General features: G+C 48.1%; 2 protein-coding genes across 2 annotated transcripts in view; both read right to left on the reverse strand.

The window, feature by feature from the left end:
• Positions 1–5050: 5050 nt before the first annotated feature.
• IL17C (interleukin 17C) lies at positions 5051–7081 on the reverse strand. Its single transcript, XM_069739381.1, has 3 exons — positions 6830–7081; positions 6203–6555; positions 5051–5993 (listed from the first exon to the last, which is right to left on the reverse strand). The coding sequence occupies exons 1-3, from the start codon at positions 6839–6841 to the stop codon at positions 5753–5755; spliced, it is 606 nt and encodes a 201-aa protein (XP_069595482.1). The 5' UTR covers positions 6842–7081; the 3' UTR covers positions 5051–5752.
• Positions 7082–9699: 2618 nt separating this feature from the next.
• ZC3H18 (zinc finger CCCH-type containing 18) overlaps positions 9700–16701 on the reverse strand; it is a 62238-nt gene continuing 55236 nt past the window's right edge. Inside the window, exons 14-19 of the mRNA XM_069739382.1 lie at positions 16525–16662; positions 15083–15243; positions 14782–15011; positions 14017–14113; positions 10741–10840; positions 9700–10476 (exon numbers count right to left, since the gene is read on the reverse strand). Of these exons, the coding sequence (XP_069595483.1) occupies positions 10272–10476; positions 10741–10840; positions 14017–14113; positions 14782–15011; positions 15083–15243; positions 16525–16662 (931 nt within the window). The 3' untranslated portion in view covers positions 9700–10271. The remainder of the gene's footprint in view (positions 10477–10740; positions 10841–14016; positions 14114–14781; positions 15012–15082; positions 15244–16524; positions 16663–16701) is intronic.

Genomic DNA, 16701 nt, shown 5'->3' on the forward strand with positions numbered 1-16701 from the left:
ACCACTCCTCCTGTATATATACACTGCACAGTACCACTCCTCCTGTCCTGTATATATACACTGCACAGTACAGTACCATTCCTCCTGTATATATACACTGCACAGTAACACTCCTCCTGTATATATACACTGCACAGTACCACTCCTCCTGTCCTGTATATATACACTGCACAGTACCACTCCTCCTGTATATATACACTGCACAGTACTGCTCCTCTTGTCCTGTATATATGCACTGCACAGTACCACTCCTCCTGTCCTGTATATATACACTGCACAGTACAGTACCATTCCTCCTGTATATATACACTGCACAGTACCACTTCTCCCATCCTGTATATATACACTGCACAGTACCGCTCCTTCTGTCCTGTATATATACACTGCACAGTACCACTCCTCCTGTCCTGTATATATACACTGCACAGTACCACTGCTCCTGTATATATACACTGCACAGTACCGCTCCTCCTGTCCTGTATATATACACTGCACAGTACCACTCCTCCTCTCCTGTATATATACACTGCACAGTACCACTCCTCCTGTATATATACACTGCACAGTGCCACTCCTCCTGTATATATACACTGCACAGTACCACTCCTCCTGTCCTGTATATATGCACTGCACAGTACCACTCCTCCTGTATATATACTGCACAATACCACTCCTCCTGTATATATACACTGCACAGTACCACTCCTCCTGTCCTGTATATATGCACTGCACAGTACCACTTCTCCTGTCCTGTATATATACACTGCACAGTACCACTCCTCCTGTCCTGTATATATACACTGCACAGCACCACTCCGCCTGTCCTGTATATATACACTGCACAGTACCACTCCTCCTGTTCTGTATATATACACTGCACAGCACCACTCCGCCTGTCCTGTATATATACACTGCACAGTACCACTCCTCCTGTCCTGTATATATACACTGCACAGCACCACTCCGCCTGTCCTGTATATATACACTGCACAGTACCACTCCTCCTGTATATATACTGCACAGTACCACTCCTCCTGTATATATACACTGCACAGTACCACTCCTCCTGTCCTGTATATATACACTGCACAGTACCACTCCTCCTGTCCTGTATATATACACTGCACAGTACCACTCCTCCTGTATATATACACTGCACAGTACCACTCCTCCTGTCCTGTATATATGCACTGCACAGTACCACTTCTCCCATCCTGTATACAGCTCTAGCAAAAATTAAGACCACTGCAAAATATTCAGTTTGTCTGATTTTTCTCTTTATAGGTATATTTTTGAGTGAAATGCAAGTTATTTTATTCTATAAACTACTGACAGCATGTCTCCAAGCAATAAACTTTGTATTTATTTTCTGAAAAGGAGAAATGGTCAAAATAACAAAAAAATGCATTGCTTGCAGATCTCAATTAATGAAAAAAAAAAAAAGAGGTCATAATAATTTAGAAACAACAATACTAATGTTTTAACTCGGGAAGAGTTCAGAAATCAATATTTTGTGGAATAACCATGATTTTTAATCCCAGCTTTCATGCTTCTTGGAATGCTCCTGCTGGAAAAACCAGTCCTCAGAGTTGGGGAACATTGCCTGAGCAGAAGGAATCAATAGTTTTTCCAGGATAACCTTTTATGTGGCTCGATTCATACGTCCTTCACAAAGAACAACTTGCCCAATTCCAGCCTTGCTGAAGCATCTCCAGATCAACACCTGGACGTCTAATGGTTAGACGGAGACCTGGAGAGGTGTATAAGTCAGTGTCTTGCACCCACTGTGAAATTTGGTGGAGGATCGGTGATGATCTGGGGATGCTTCAGCATTGGGGGTGTTTCTCTGCTAAGGGCACAGGACTACACCGCATCAATAGGAGAATGGATGGAGCCATGTACCGTGAAATCCTGAGTGACAACCTCCTTCCCTCCGCCAGGACATTAAAATTGGTCCTGGCTGGGTCTTCCAGCAAGACCATGACTCAAAACATGCAGCCAAGGCAACAATGAGTGGCTCAAAAAGAAGCACATTAAGGTCATGAAATGGCCTAGCCAGTCTCCAGACCTTAATCCCATAGAAAACGTATGGAGGGAGTTGAAGTGCCGAGTTGCCAAATGACAGCCTCAAAATCTCAATGATTTAGAGATGATCTACAAAGAGGAGTGGCCCAAAATTCCTCCTGACGTGCGCAAACCTCATCATCAGCTACAAAAAACATCTGACTGCTGTTGTATAACAGTGGAAATTTTGTGCATTTTAAATATCTCACTCAGCCATTAATGCCTAAACTGCTGTCAACAAAAGTGAGTACACCCCTAAATGAAAATGGCAAAATTGTGCCCAAGGTGTCACTATTTTTTGTGGCCACCATTATTTTAAAGCACTGCCTTAAGTCTCTTGGGCATTAAGTTCACTGGAGCTTCACTTGTGGTCACTGGAATCCTCTTCCACTCCTCCATGACATTTTCAGGATGACTTAGATGCTCAATAGGGTTCAGGTCTAGAGACATGCTTGGTCAGACGAGCAGGTTTATCCCCCAGTTGTGTTATATATATACATTATACTGTATGGAGGACTATAGGGAGTGCATTATACTGTATGGAGGACTATGAGGAGCGCATTATACTGTGTGGAGGACTATAGGGAGCGCATTATACTGTATGGAGGACTATGTGGTGCCCATTATACTGTATGGAGGACTATGGGGAGCGCATTATACTGTATGGAGGACTATGGGGAGTGCATTATACTGTATGGAGGACTATGAGGAGCGCATTATACTGTATGGAGGACTATGAGGAGCGCATTATACTGTGTGGAGGACTATGTGGTGCCCATTATACTGTATGGAGGACTATGGGGAGCGCATTATACTGTATGGAGGACTATGGGGAGTGCATTATATTGTATGGAGGACTATGGGGAGCGCATTATACTGTATGGAGGACTATGAGGAGCGCATTATACTGTGTGGAGGACTATGGGGAGCGCATTATACTGTATGGAGGACTATGTGGTGCCCATTATACTGTATGGAGGACTATAGGGAGTGCATTATACTGTATGGAGGACTATGAGGAGCGCATTATACTGTGTGGAGGACTATGGGGAGCGCATTATACTGTATGGAGGACTATGTGGTGCCCATTATACTGTATGGAGGACTATGGGGAGTGCATTATACTGTATGGAGGACTATGGGGAGTGCATTATATTGTATGGAGGACTATGGGGAGCGCATTATACTGTATGGAGGACTATGAGGAGCGCATTATACTGTGTGGAGGACTATGGGGAGTGCGTTATATTGTATGGAGGACTATGGGGAGCGCATTATACTGTATGGAGGACTATGGGGAACGCATTATACTATATGGAGGACTATGCTGAGCGCATTATACTGTATTGAGGACTATGTGGGCGCATTATATTGTATGGAGGACTACATGGGCGCATTACACTGTATGGAGAACTATGGGGAACACTGTATGGAGTATGGGGAGCATATTATACTGTATGGAGGAGTATGGGGAGCACATTATACTGTATGGCGAACTATGGGGAGTGCATTACACTGCACAAAGGACTATGTGGGTGCTTTATACTGTATGAAGGACTATGGGGAGCGCATTATACTGTATGAAGGACTATGTGGGCACATCATACTGTATGTAGGACTATGGGGAGCACATTATACTGTATGGAGGACTATGGGGAGCGCATTATACTGTATGGAGGACTATGGGGAGCGCATTATACTGTGTGGAGGACTATGCTGAGCGCATTATACTGTATTGAGGACTATGTGGGCGCATTATATTGTATGGAGGACTACATGGGCGCATTACACTGTATGGAGAACTATGGGGAACACTGTATGGAGGAGTATGAGGAGCACATTATACTGTATGGCGGACTATGGGGAGTGCATTACACTGCACAAAGGACTATGTGGGTGCATTATACTGTATGAAGGACTATGGGGAGCGCATTATACTGTATGAAGGACTATGTGGGCACATCATACTGTATGTAGGACTATGGGGAGCACATTATACTGTATGGAGGACTATGGGGAGCGCATTACACTATATGGAGGACTATGGGGAGTGCATTATACTATATGGAAGGCTATGTGGATTATATTAGAATACTTGGAGGGTTATGTGTGAGCCTTTATGCTGTGTGCAAGCAATTACACAGTGTAAAGTTTTGTATGAGGTCAATCTGTGTGGAGAGGTGTGGGGCCATTTTTCTGTATGTAGGCTCATTATACTGCAGGGAGAGCTGTGTGTGGGGGGTCATAGTTGGGGGATTGTACAGTGTAGGGGTTATCATACTGTTCCAGGGGAGTTGAGGGGTGGGGAACAGTAGGGTCATCATACTATGGGTGTGGAGGGTAAGGTGGAATATTTCACCGTGGTGGTATCATACTGTGCTTGTGGGGCATTTTCATTGCACTCAAAGTACGATGTGAATAAAAGAGGCAACTCGGTCTCCAGTTTGATGAAAATTAGAGGGCACACAGGAGGGTCAGTAATAGGGACACAAACGGCAGCAGTGGCTCAGTACTGGTGTATTAGCAGGATGAGGGGTTTGTGCAGGCTGGTGATAGATGAGGACGGTGCTGGAAATGTGAGAAGTCAAATGTGTGTGCTGAAATCTGTTCAGCCGAGTCTTGACTGGAGAAGTTGTCATGTCGGTCTGGGCCAGATGGAAAAGTTTATAACTTCACCAGAAAGATCGTCAGCTGTAAGTCACCATCTTAATCTCCTATATGTGCTGCAGGACTGGTATCTACCACTATGTCACCATATGGCGGTAATATCAGTGTTGGTCTTTGTATAGAATTTTTTTTCTTAACAGCGCGGTCATCTGCTGAGGTTCTCCTACATCCACCATTAGGGGGTGCCACCATTGTTGTATTCAGGGTCACCTGGTTAGGACCCCCTGAGCTAAACCCCTCTACGCCTCTGGCACTGCACAGTACTGAGTCTCTGGTTGTACAAAAGGACACTTAATCATTGTTTTGTGAAATTGTTCCATTTTATTTTTTTCATTGGATACACAAACTTCAAATGCAAAAATTCATCGGTGAGAAGACGACGCACGTAGTCGGAGCACCGCGCCATTCTTCTATCGCAACGCGACAAACAATAAATAATATAAACCTCATCACAACTTCATATATTAAATATTATTAAATAATTAAATAAATATTTATCTGCTATATTGTTAAAAAATAAAAATCACGGTCTCCTCTCACCCCAGACCCTGACCCAGAGACGAGTGAGAAGAGATTAATATTATGGCAATCAGCTATATTATAGCAGTAAAGTTTCCGAAAATGGAGATCACACTGTGAGCCTCAGGGGTTTTCAGCAAATGCTGGGAGTTATAGTTCCACAACAGCTGTCGACCCATGGAGGCTTAATAAATATGACATTTACGTATTGAATCAAGGTAACAAAGATTCGACCTGCGAATCATCCCGGATGTAAGGGTTCACTTTACACTGATAGCAGAGAATTGCTTAACTAGCAACTCCCTACTGGGGATCTTATATAGCGGGTAATTGAAACACCCAAACACAAGTTATCGGGGAATTGCTAATTCAGCGGCTTCCCCAGAATACATTACACAGTGACGATCAGACATATCGTGTTCTAAAACAAACAAACTTTGTGTGACATAGTCACGACCGGGTGTCTGGATAAGTCGTAGGATCAGGGCTCCATAGGAGCAGATTAGTCGTACCGTGGCACGGAGCAGGTGCACGCCACCGGGACACTTATGTATTCCAGCGCGAAGGTGGACAAGGCGGCATCGTGCGGACAGCTCTTCTTACGCAGAACCAGCATCGTCTGCTTCACCGACACCGAATTCAAGGCTGACGTCTCGATCCCGGATTCGGAGCTGATGCAGTAATTGCAGAGACATTGCGCAAATGCCAACTTCTGAGGATAACGACTCTCATCGGTGTCAATCCTGTGGACGTGAACGAGAGCGGTTAGAAGAGATGGAACTTATACTACAACAGCTGCAAACTACAACTGCCAGCGAGTCCTGACAACTATTTACATCCAAACTTTCATCGACTACTTTATCTTCCCATTTACTGCTACCCAATGCCAGGCTGCGACCAGCTAAAGCCTCCACTATCAAGGTCGTGGCGTATACCGATTTCTGGTACGTACCGGTAGGTCCATGGTGAGATGGAGCGCTCGTTCGTGGTTAGTCCTTTTTGCAACGTTTTCAGTTCTGGGCAGGTGGCTTGTGAGGCTCTCCGGCGTCTCTTTCTCCTACTCTCGGAGTTCTCCAGATGAGGCACCATGTTGACGGCGGTGTATCTGTCCCAGCGCATCTTGCCGCTAACAAAGTGATTGAGGACCTCCGACGTTTTATCTTCCAGGTCTTCGTCGCTGAAGCAGTAGCTGCTCTCCGGCTGAGCATGGTGGTTATGGTGGTGGTTGTGTTGGTGCTTCTTGGACTTCGAATGCTTTGCACAGCAGACGGTGATGGAGCAAACTGCCAACAATAAAACGACCCACTGGAGAGAGAGAAACAAAAAAAAAAAGCAGAAATAAGAAAAAATTTGAAGAATTATTTTACTTCCTCCAAGCCTTAATATATAGGATCTTAACAGCAAACATTTTTATTCCCCTAAATATTCTGATCCTAAGTGCGCATCGCTCAGAATATAGTGCATGAACATAAAACGTTTTTCTAATAAAATGGTGTAATTCCAAATGTGGCCTCTAGATGTCACAATCTACATGTGAACATCATTGCTCCATCATTGTACCCGGCGAGGGGTCTCTTACCAGACTGTGCATGGTGGCTGCGGTCTTCTCCTGGAGTCTCGCTGGTGCAGCTGGTGTGATGGTCTGGATGGGTTTTGGATGCTCAGTTGAGTTCTGCCGTTGTTCGCTTGCTCTGTCATTTTATATACAAACCTGAATCCTCCCTTGGAAAATCCAGGTGAAGAGAAGTCTCCACCTCCACCTTACGTAAAAGGGAAGTTTGATTTTACACTCATGCGACTTCCTTGTCACTCGCAGGTAAAGCTTTGGATAAGAGAACTCGCTGCATTCCATTCGCTGCAGCCGCCTCGTCTATTTATAATTTAGCTGAAATTTTTTTTTTTCCGCTTTCCTCAATGAGGCAGTTAGTAAAGCTCCCTGCAGGCTGCACTGTCGTCCCCCCTCCGACGAGCCCGCCGTAATGACCCTGGGAACTCTGCGGGCCACGAGAATTTCCAATCACAACAAAGAATTGGGACATTTTGGTTTTGTAAAATGATGCCATAAAACAAATACAAAAAGAAAAACTATTTATAAAATAAAGAAGCAAATAAAACAAAGAAATCAGACCAAAAACTATACAGAAAAGACAAAAAAAAAAAAGTTTTGAAATACAAGATTACGCTTTTTTTTTTTCAAAAAGAAAACTTTTGCGTCCCCAGGAAAGTTGGATTTTGCCGTCGTTTCAGCTTTAAACGTGTCAATTTGGAACATTTTTGGATTCCGCAGAGACCTCGACTTTGGGACTATTTTTTTTTTTTTTTGAGAAATTAAGTCGATTATAGACGTTTTTTTCTTGTTCGCCGCCTCCAAATTTATAGGATGAACATAAAAATGGGGATTTGGGCAACTTTTTGTAAAATCTCCATTGTTTAGAATTGTAATTTTTGCCTCCTTTGTAAGCGGTGCGGCCGTGCGGTGGAGACGTCATGTCCGGCGCCATCCTCGGGACCCAGGAAAAGGCCGCATAGGAGCACAAATCATGTTTCCCATTCTCTCCCCCCAGGATCGGCAGCTTTGGGCAGAAGACCGGTTTTTCTGGTAGACCGCAAATGGCCAAACACAGGGCAAAGGATCTTCAGGTCTGTTACATCAGTGGCCCCATGGTAACACTTCCTGCATTGCTCACCTCCTCCTTTAAGCCCAAGTTACCACCTGGCACTACCATGGGAATTTTTCCGAATGCGGCTTTAAGTTGTGACTTATAAGGAAGTATTAAAGATAAACTTTTTTTTTTTTTTTTTGCAACTACAACTCCCAGCATGTCGTCATAGCCTGCGTACAAAAACTTTTCATACGTCACATTGTCCAATGTATTTTATTTTTTACTTATCCAAGTCTTGACTGTGTCCCTCTGCCAACACTTCCATCATCCTGCCAGTCCGGGTGCCATGTGCGGCGTTAATTAGGGTCAGCGATTAGTGTTTGTCATCAGGTAACACAATCAAATAGCTGTGACCTAGCCTGGCATTTCCAAATACCTCGGGCCAGGCCTCCGCTATGAGAACACTTCCTGAGGGCAGAGTAATGAGGGACGGCGCTGCGGGCGGGCGGGCGGGTCGGGCCGCCTAGAAATAGAAAATCAATATTCCAGGTCGGTCCGGCTGCAGACGTCAATAAATAGTAAAATGTACATTCCCTCCAGGAACAGGCAGCGCAGATGTCAGCCATGACTGTGACCTCCAGGTGGCGCTCTTCTTACAATTATTAATGGTAGTCGGCAGATGTAGCAGAGCTGAGCGAGCGGCGTTCTACAATGAGGTCTAATGGTTCCGGAACACGTGTGATAATTCATTCTATACCCTGCAGAGTATACGGCGTCCTCTACAGAGTATACGGCGTCCTCTACGGTTTGTTGCTTCCCGCCGCAGTACCAGAAGGTTCCTTTAAGCGATCATCTTTGCATCTAAAACCACAATCCGTTTACAGCCAGCGGCTCCAATTGTTCTGTCCCAACATCATAAGGCAAAAAATTAAAGATTGTCACCAAAAAGGTGTCACAAAAAAAAAAACATTTATTTTTTTTTTCAATTGGGTTCCGTTAACCAGACCAGGACCGTGACATTTACCTAGCTCCGTTTTTTGAGCTTTAAAGAGCTGCAATATTTGTTTTCTCATTCATATAAATCAAATAGATTGCACATTTTTGGCTCGGGATGTGCAGAGCTTCATTTTTCATCTGATTTCACCCCCCAAAAATAAAGGAAATACACGGCAGTTTTTTTTTTAAATAATTTCATGTGACCCTTGTATCAGGAGGAGGAAACGCCGATCGCACTTTGTAGCCCGTGATCAGGCAGGCAGAGATGGTAATAAGCAGTGTCTGCCTTCTCTACAAGGAGTCCCGGATCTGTCAGACAGCCGGACGCCGCAGCTGCACCATCTCACGTGACTGTACATTGCAGCAACAGTTCATGACTCTGCAGAGTAGAAAGCGCGACGTTCATGGTCTGTGGTTGGTCTACAAGTGGTTAAAACATTTCTGTTCTACAGGCTTGAACAGTGAACTCGTTCTCAGCCATTTTTCTGAGCTTCCTGCAAAGTTCAGAAAACCATATTTTAGGTCCATGTGTTGTCAGTGGAAAAAAAACTGAAGTTATGGCTGTTCAGAAAACTTTTTTTTTTTTTTTCATAGACCACGTTTAACAGGGGGGGGAGGATAGGTGTTGGGGTGTGTGTGACGATTACATGCGGAACAAGTCTGAGGCCGGACAGGAAATATTGCAATTCTTCATTCATGTTCTGGACAATTACTGGATTCTGAAAGATCCCCTCATCTATTGAGGTTCTTACAATGGCGGTCCCCCATCTGGCCGAGACCCCCGAGCACTGAACGGAGTCGTTATGTCGTACATACGGAGCGAGGAAACTGAATATTTCACAGCGGGAAATGTTTTATCAAAATACTTTATTTCAGGGATAAGTCTCCTGTCCGCCCCCCTCCCCAAAATATGAACAGGCAGACGATCCCACCCCACAAAGCGCTGCACCGGCTGTCGCACTGCGCCGCTCGCTCTGGTCCTCACCGGCTAAAACGGGCAAACTCCTACAAATAAAAACCTCAAAATACTCATCAAATAAACCAGGGAGGGGGGGGAGAGAACAGGTCATGGAGACCCTCAGACCGCATCATCTTAGGGGGCATTCAGACTGATAAAGAGACAGCGCCTGGGGGTCCGGGGAGACTTGCAGCAGTTTTGGGATTGGGCCGTAATACCAAAAACAAAGTAACCCAGAAAAAAAAAAAAAAAAAAAAAAAAAAGCTTTAACGACTCCTCCGGAAGAGTGACGGCACATTGGTCACGCTGCGTCTGCTGGATGCTCCTGCTTCACGGGTCATTGCTTCACTTGCTGCAGGTTCCTAGTAGCCAGATTCAATCAGTGGCTCCAAACCATGACGGCACATGTAGGAAAAAAAAAAAAGTGTCTCTGTGGACGTTCCTGGGGGCCCAGGGCCCCGCCGCTATACTTTCCCCGGTATTTTGGCTCTCTTGCGAGCGATGGCATCTTCCACAGCTTTGAGCTGTTTGAGGAGCTCCTCTCTGCGGGATAACGTGCTCGCCTTGCCGGTTTTGGCAGCGGAGGCAGAAGGGGCCACCTCCGGAGCTTTCCCTGGGATGCTGGTGACTTTGCTGGAACTCTTCAATGCCGGAGAAGCCGGACGTTTCCTGCAGCAGACAAATAAAAAAAACAAAACACAAATTAAGGTTAAAAACAAAAAAAATCTTCATCCGTTAACTGCTCAACTAGCAATTCCACAACATATCAAGATGCAGCCACGTAAACATCTTAGCCTCACGCAGCTGAGGGTTTGCTACAATTCTTCAGCCTAGGAGGACAGGGACAATCGGGTAGATGCAGAATGGCCGATCAGCAATACCGCGTACAACCTGTGCACAGGGGAGGCGCTGTGTAGGGAACCCTTCACGTACCTGTCTGGCTGAGTGAGAGGCGGCTTGAGATTGGGCATCCGCTGGCGTTCGAATTTCGGTGATGGTGGTTTTCCCATTTGCTTACGTTCTCGCGTTGCTGCTGCAAATACGACAAGGAAAGGAAAAAAAATCATTATCGCATCATGGCTGGAAAAATGGTAATGGCGGCTCGTGAAGCATGTGCCAGCGCACGACTCTGCAGTACAGGTAATAACGCACCGATCGCCAGGGCCTGCGCCCCGCTCAGTCATTGTCTATGGGACTGACCGATAAAGTGCAGCCATCCCATAGACAATGAATGGAGTGTATGTTCTCCAGATCAGTGTGAGTCCCGGTAGATGGACATCCCCCATTAATCAGCATTTTTTTATCGATCCCCAGAGACCCAGCACCCCAATCACCACACAGGTACATGTGTGACGCGTCCTGACAATCTGTGGCTGGATCTACGGCTAATTATAGCTCCGCAGAAATAGCAATGCTCCGTCTTCCGCTTTCTATATATACTCCGCGCTCCGGATTAAGTAAGTGAACCTTTCCTCGCCGGGTGACAGGAGCTTATTTTATCCTCTAAGATTTCACGTAGTGGACAAGACCCCCTCCCCCGCTGTGTAAACAGCACCGAAATCACAACAGGAGCTAAATAATGACATCAGCCCCATGTCAGCTCCTCCTGAGGAATCCAGCAAGACGAGAGCAGACGTCCACGCGGAGCAGTATCGCAGAAAGTCAGGGTCTACTGGCGAGACAAGAAGCCCCCCACCCAGTAATAGAATATTCAGGTCACAGTCCCCATCACCCGCACCTCTGTCAGTCGCTGTAGGTGGGGGGCACTTTTCTCTATAGTCACCTGTGCCGTCCGTCGCTGTAGGTGGGGGGCACTTATCTCTATAGGCTCCTGTGCCGTTCGTCCCAGTAGGTGGGGGGCACTTATCTCTGTAGGCTCCTGTGCCGTTCGTCCCGGTAGGTGGGGGGCACTTATCTCTATAGGCTCCTGTGCCGTCCATCGCTGTAGGTGGGGGGCACTTATCTCTATAGGCTCCTGTGCCGTCCGTCGCTGTAGGTGGGGGGCACTTATCTCTGTAGGCTCCTGTGCCGTCCGTCGCTGTAGGTGGGGGGCACTTATCTCTATAGGCTCCTGTGCCGTCCGTCGCTGTAGGTGGGGGGCACTTATCTCTATAGGCTCCTGTGCCGTTCGTCGCTGTAGGTGGGGGGCACTTATCTCTGTAGGCTCCTGTGCCGTCCGTCGCTGTAGGTGGGGGGCACTTATCTCTATAAGCTCCTGTGCCGTTCGTCCCGGTAGGTGGGGGGCACTTATCTCTATAGGCTCCTGTGCTGTCCGTCGCTGTAGGGCACTTATCTCTATAGGCTCCTGTGCCGTCCATCGCTGTAGGTGGGGGGCACTTATCTCTGTAGGCTCCTGTGCCGTCCGTCGCTGTAGGTGGGGGGCACTTATCTCTATAGGCTCCTGTGCCGTCCGTCGCTGTAGGTGGGGGGCACTTATCTCTATAGGCTCCTGTGCCGTTCGTCGCTGTAGGTGGGGGGCACTTATCTCTGTAGGCTCCTGTGCCGTCCGTCGCTGTAGGTGGGGGGCACTTATCTCTATAGGCTCCTGTGCCGTCCGTCGCTGTAGGTGGGGGGCACTTATCTCTATAGGCTCCTGTGCCGTCCGTCGCTGTAGGTGGGGGGCACTTATCTCTATAGGCTCCTGTGCTGTCCGTCGCTGTAGGTGGGGGGCACTTATCTCTATAGGCACCTGTGCTGTCCATCGCTGTAGGTGGGGGGCACTTATCTCTATAGGCTCCTGTGCTGTCCGTCGCTGTAGGTGGGGGGCACTTATCTCTATAGGCACCTGTGCTGTCCATCGCTGTAGGTGGGGGGCACTTATCTCTATAGGCTCCTGTGCTGTCCGTCGCTGTAGGTGGGGGGCACTTATCTCTATAGGCTCCTGTGCCGTCCATCGCTGTAGGTGGGGGGCACTTATCTCTATAAGCTCCTGTGCCGTTCGTCCCGGTAGGTGGGGGGCACTTATCTCTATAGGCTCCTGTGCTGTCCGTCGCTGTAGGTGGGGGGCACTTATCTCTATAGGCTCCTGTGCTGTCCGTCGCTGTAGGTGGGGGGCACTTATCTCTATAGGCTCCTGTGCCGTTCGTCCCGGTAGGTGGGGGGCACTTATCTCTATAGGCTCCTGTGCTGTCCGTCGCTGTAGGTGGGGGGCACTTATCTCTATAAGCTCCTGTGCCGTCCGTCGCTGTAGGTGGGGGGCACTTATCTCTATAGGCTCCTGTGCCGTCCGTCGCTGTAGGTGGGGGGCACTTATCTCTATAAGCTCCTGTGCCGTCCGTCGCTGTAGGTGGGGGGCACTTATCTTTATAGGCACCTGTGCTGTCCGTCGCTGTAGGTGGGGGGCACTTATCTCTATAGGCTCCTGTGCTGTCCGTCGCTGTAGGTGGGGGGCACTTATCTCTATAGGCACCTGTGCTGTCCGTCGCTGTAGGTGGGGGGCACTTATCTCTATAGGCACCTGTGCTGTCCGTCGCTGTAGGTGGGGGGCACTTATCTCTATAGGCTCCTGTGCTGTCCGTCGCTGTAGGTGGGGGGCACTTTTATTTATAGAATTGTGCCCCATTTAGTGCAGCGCACAGTACGGGTCGATCCCATCGCTTCTGATGTCTTCACCTGAAGTTCTTTCTATGAAATTACTTTGCACATTTCAAACCCACTTTCCAATGATCCTCCAATCGATTCTCCTCCTCGGACCCCCATCGATTCTCCTCCTCCTCGGACCCCCATCGATTCTCCTCCTCCTCGGACCCCCATCGATTCTCCTCCTCCTCGGACCCCCATCGGTTCTCCTCCTCCTCGGACCCCCATCGGTTCTCCTCCTCCTCGGACCCACCCTAGAAGGCTGTCGACAGCCTTAATCAGATGGAAGTTTTGCGATCACATTTCTAAGTGTTGAAGCCGTGGTGTTCAGAGATGTCGTCGCCTTTAGACTGCTTGTGCTTGGTGATCATAACATTTCTGTTTAATCTGACAGATTGTGAATAAGAAACCAGGACACAAACTGCATGAAATTCCCCCGTCGGCCGATTACAGCCGTGTGAACACGGACCGCTGCGGATTAGTCTGAACAGCAGCGACATTTGGTTTCCCATTTTGTCTTTTTTTCCTGAATCAAACATTTGCTTTACATTAGTGCTGACCCTGATCCAGCGGGCGCCACCTCTCCCCACGTTACACCCCCCATGTGTGCGACATCCGTCCACATCTTACCTCGCTCGGGGGACATGTTGGCTTTCTTGGTAGGGGGGGAGCCCGGCCTCTCCTTGTCTGAGGGCTCGTACCGCTTCCTGCTCCCCTTATCAGCGCTCTGTATGGAGACACAACGATGAGAGTTATGATCTGCGGTATCGGTCACAGCTCATCCACTGAACATCCATTGGTTATTGCTGGTTTGCTGTGACCCCCCCCCCCCCCCACGATCAGAGTGATAAATCCTTGGGGGACTACTACCCTCATTATTACAGGGGTTCGGCGTACGACCCACTCCGGCAATATTAAACATACGGCACACCAATATTAGACATACAGCGGTGTCCTGAGAACTAAAACCGCTGCGACGAACACGTCTGACTTGGAATTGAGCACCAATATGGCCGCCACAAAACGTCCCAGAACTTTGTACGGACGTTTTGCTGTAACGCAGCGGCCATATTAGTGGTCTCCAGGGTTTCCTAAGAGCAGATTATGGCTCCGACTACTTTGGGGATTTGGATAGGCAACTTTCCCCGGTATCATGAAGATGGAGCAGGAAAGTACGGGCCGCTGCCAGGCGCATCAGTGATTTAACGGGGTTTCCGTGCTGCACTTCCTCCCGCTTGGCCGACAGCCAGCGAATCCTCCGCTGAATATTTCTGCTCTGGTTAATGGGAAGTTACTGACGTAACGTAAAGGAGGAAACTTAACCCTGCGGAGGCTGAAGAATTGCAGGAATGTCATCGCTTCTGTAAATGTGTGACTAACGGCGCATTACATCACCTTGCTCAGAAGCGTCAGCTTGATGTCCTTGTGGGCACTGAAGCCGCTCTGGGCCTGGGATGGTGCCATCGGGGGCTGGGGAACCATTTTGCTGCTGCTGATGGGTTTCGGCAGTTTTACTGGAGCGGTTTTTGGCGGCTGTGCTACGGTGACGATGGCGGCGGCGGTGGGATCGCGGGTTCTTTTGTCTTCCTTAGGCCGTGGATCGTTCTTTTTGTTTTTTTCAGGTGCTACAAAGAATGGAGAGAATGCATTAATGCACTGGGGTCTGCGGGTGGGCTGTCTGGGGGTAGTAGCTTACCTTTTTCCTTTTTCGGCTGTGAAGGCGTCGGGGATCGGGAGCTGGCGGAGGAGATGGGACTGGCGAGGTCGGCGTACATGTCTTCGGAGTCGGCGCTGCGCACAGAACTGCTGGAGGAGGAGACGCTGGAGACGGACGACACGCTGCTGACGCTCAGAGACCTGCGGGCAGAGACCGTGCAATTACCCATGACCCTCAGAGCCGCACACCGTCTGCACAGAACGCCAGACGAAACCATTACACTTTGCAATTCAATTCTTCACCATTATCCACGTATCCGTTTGCTGTCAGTGAATCTGAACCAGCCATCAAATGTGAATGGGTGTAAAACAAAGCAGAAACCTTAATAAATGAGGACTAGGACGCCAAACAACCGTCCGGCCCGCTATCCTGCAGAAGGATCGCTTTCCTGCCCATCCTTCATTCCTACCAGTTATGTTCCTGTAATCTCTAAATATACAACGGTTTTCTATGAAATTCCCCAATTTATTCTTCATGAAACGCTGCAGACAAAGGAGATCGGCCGCGCCGGGAGCGAGTGGGTGGCGAAAGTCACCGGTGTTTTCCTGGTGATGCACCAGACACCGGAGAGAAAAGAGTATAACTTGTACCCAATGTGTTCCCATACGTAAGACTACAACTCCAAACCTCTCCTGCAAGGGAACGACTTTTCGTGCACGGCCCAGATTGTTTTTCTTGTGTACACATGCTGGGAATTGTAGTTACACATCGCCATATTAAGGCATAAATGTATAGATGTCTGATAGAGATCACCAAGGTAGGCAAAACAAAAAAAAAATAATCAAAAACCTGAATTTATACCAACGTGGGGAAAACAGACAAGAGGAGGAAAGTGACCATATTCATGTGTATTTCTAAGATATATAGCAGCGGATTAAATGGCGGGGGGTGCGACAAGTAGAATGCCCCATCCAAAAGTAAACGGCCCCCTCCGCTGCCGAGGACGCGCTCACCTGGATTTCCTGCTCGTGTTTCCAGATGTGAAGCGAAAAAAATAAAGACAAATCACAAGAGAAGCGATTACAGTGTGCGACGAAAAGCGGATCAGAGTAGATCCTTTACGATCACAGGGATCTAATGTGACGAAGGACAGGCGTCTAAGATCGCTGTATCAGCGCGGCTCTGGTTACAGTGGAAGCGACACTTCCTAATAATCGCTTAACACAGCCATGATTAACTGAACTGGCTCCATCCTATTAATACCAGGCTCTAACCCCAGGGGTCGCCCCTCACCAGATATTCGGTGTAGAGGGTAACACTTAGGGTGCAACGGTGGCAACTCCACCAGCATCATCAGGTCCACATACAATGAAGGTCCAGAAATCCGGACACGTGTAACTAGCGTCATCAGCACCCCGTTATACTAACTGGCCCCATCCGTGGCCTCCTCTACGGTCCGCAGTCCGGTTCTGCCATCATACCTGGATTTTCGAGACGCAGACGGAGAAGGCGAGAGCGAAGCAGACGTGGATCGCGACGATCTGGAGAGCGAACGAGACCCGGAGCGGGAGCTGGAGCCGCTGTAGCTGCTGCCGCTGATGCTGCCGCTGACGGTCCTCCTGCAGCAGATGACAGTGTGATACATAGGACGACACGTC

The sequence above is a fragment of the Ranitomeya imitator genome, chromosome 9, assembly GCF_032444005.1.
Source record: "Ranitomeya imitator isolate aRanImi1 chromosome 9, aRanImi1.pri, whole genome shotgun sequence".
In the NCBI taxonomy this organism is placed as follows: Eukaryota; Metazoa; Chordata; class Amphibia; order Anura; family Dendrobatidae; genus Ranitomeya; species Ranitomeya imitator.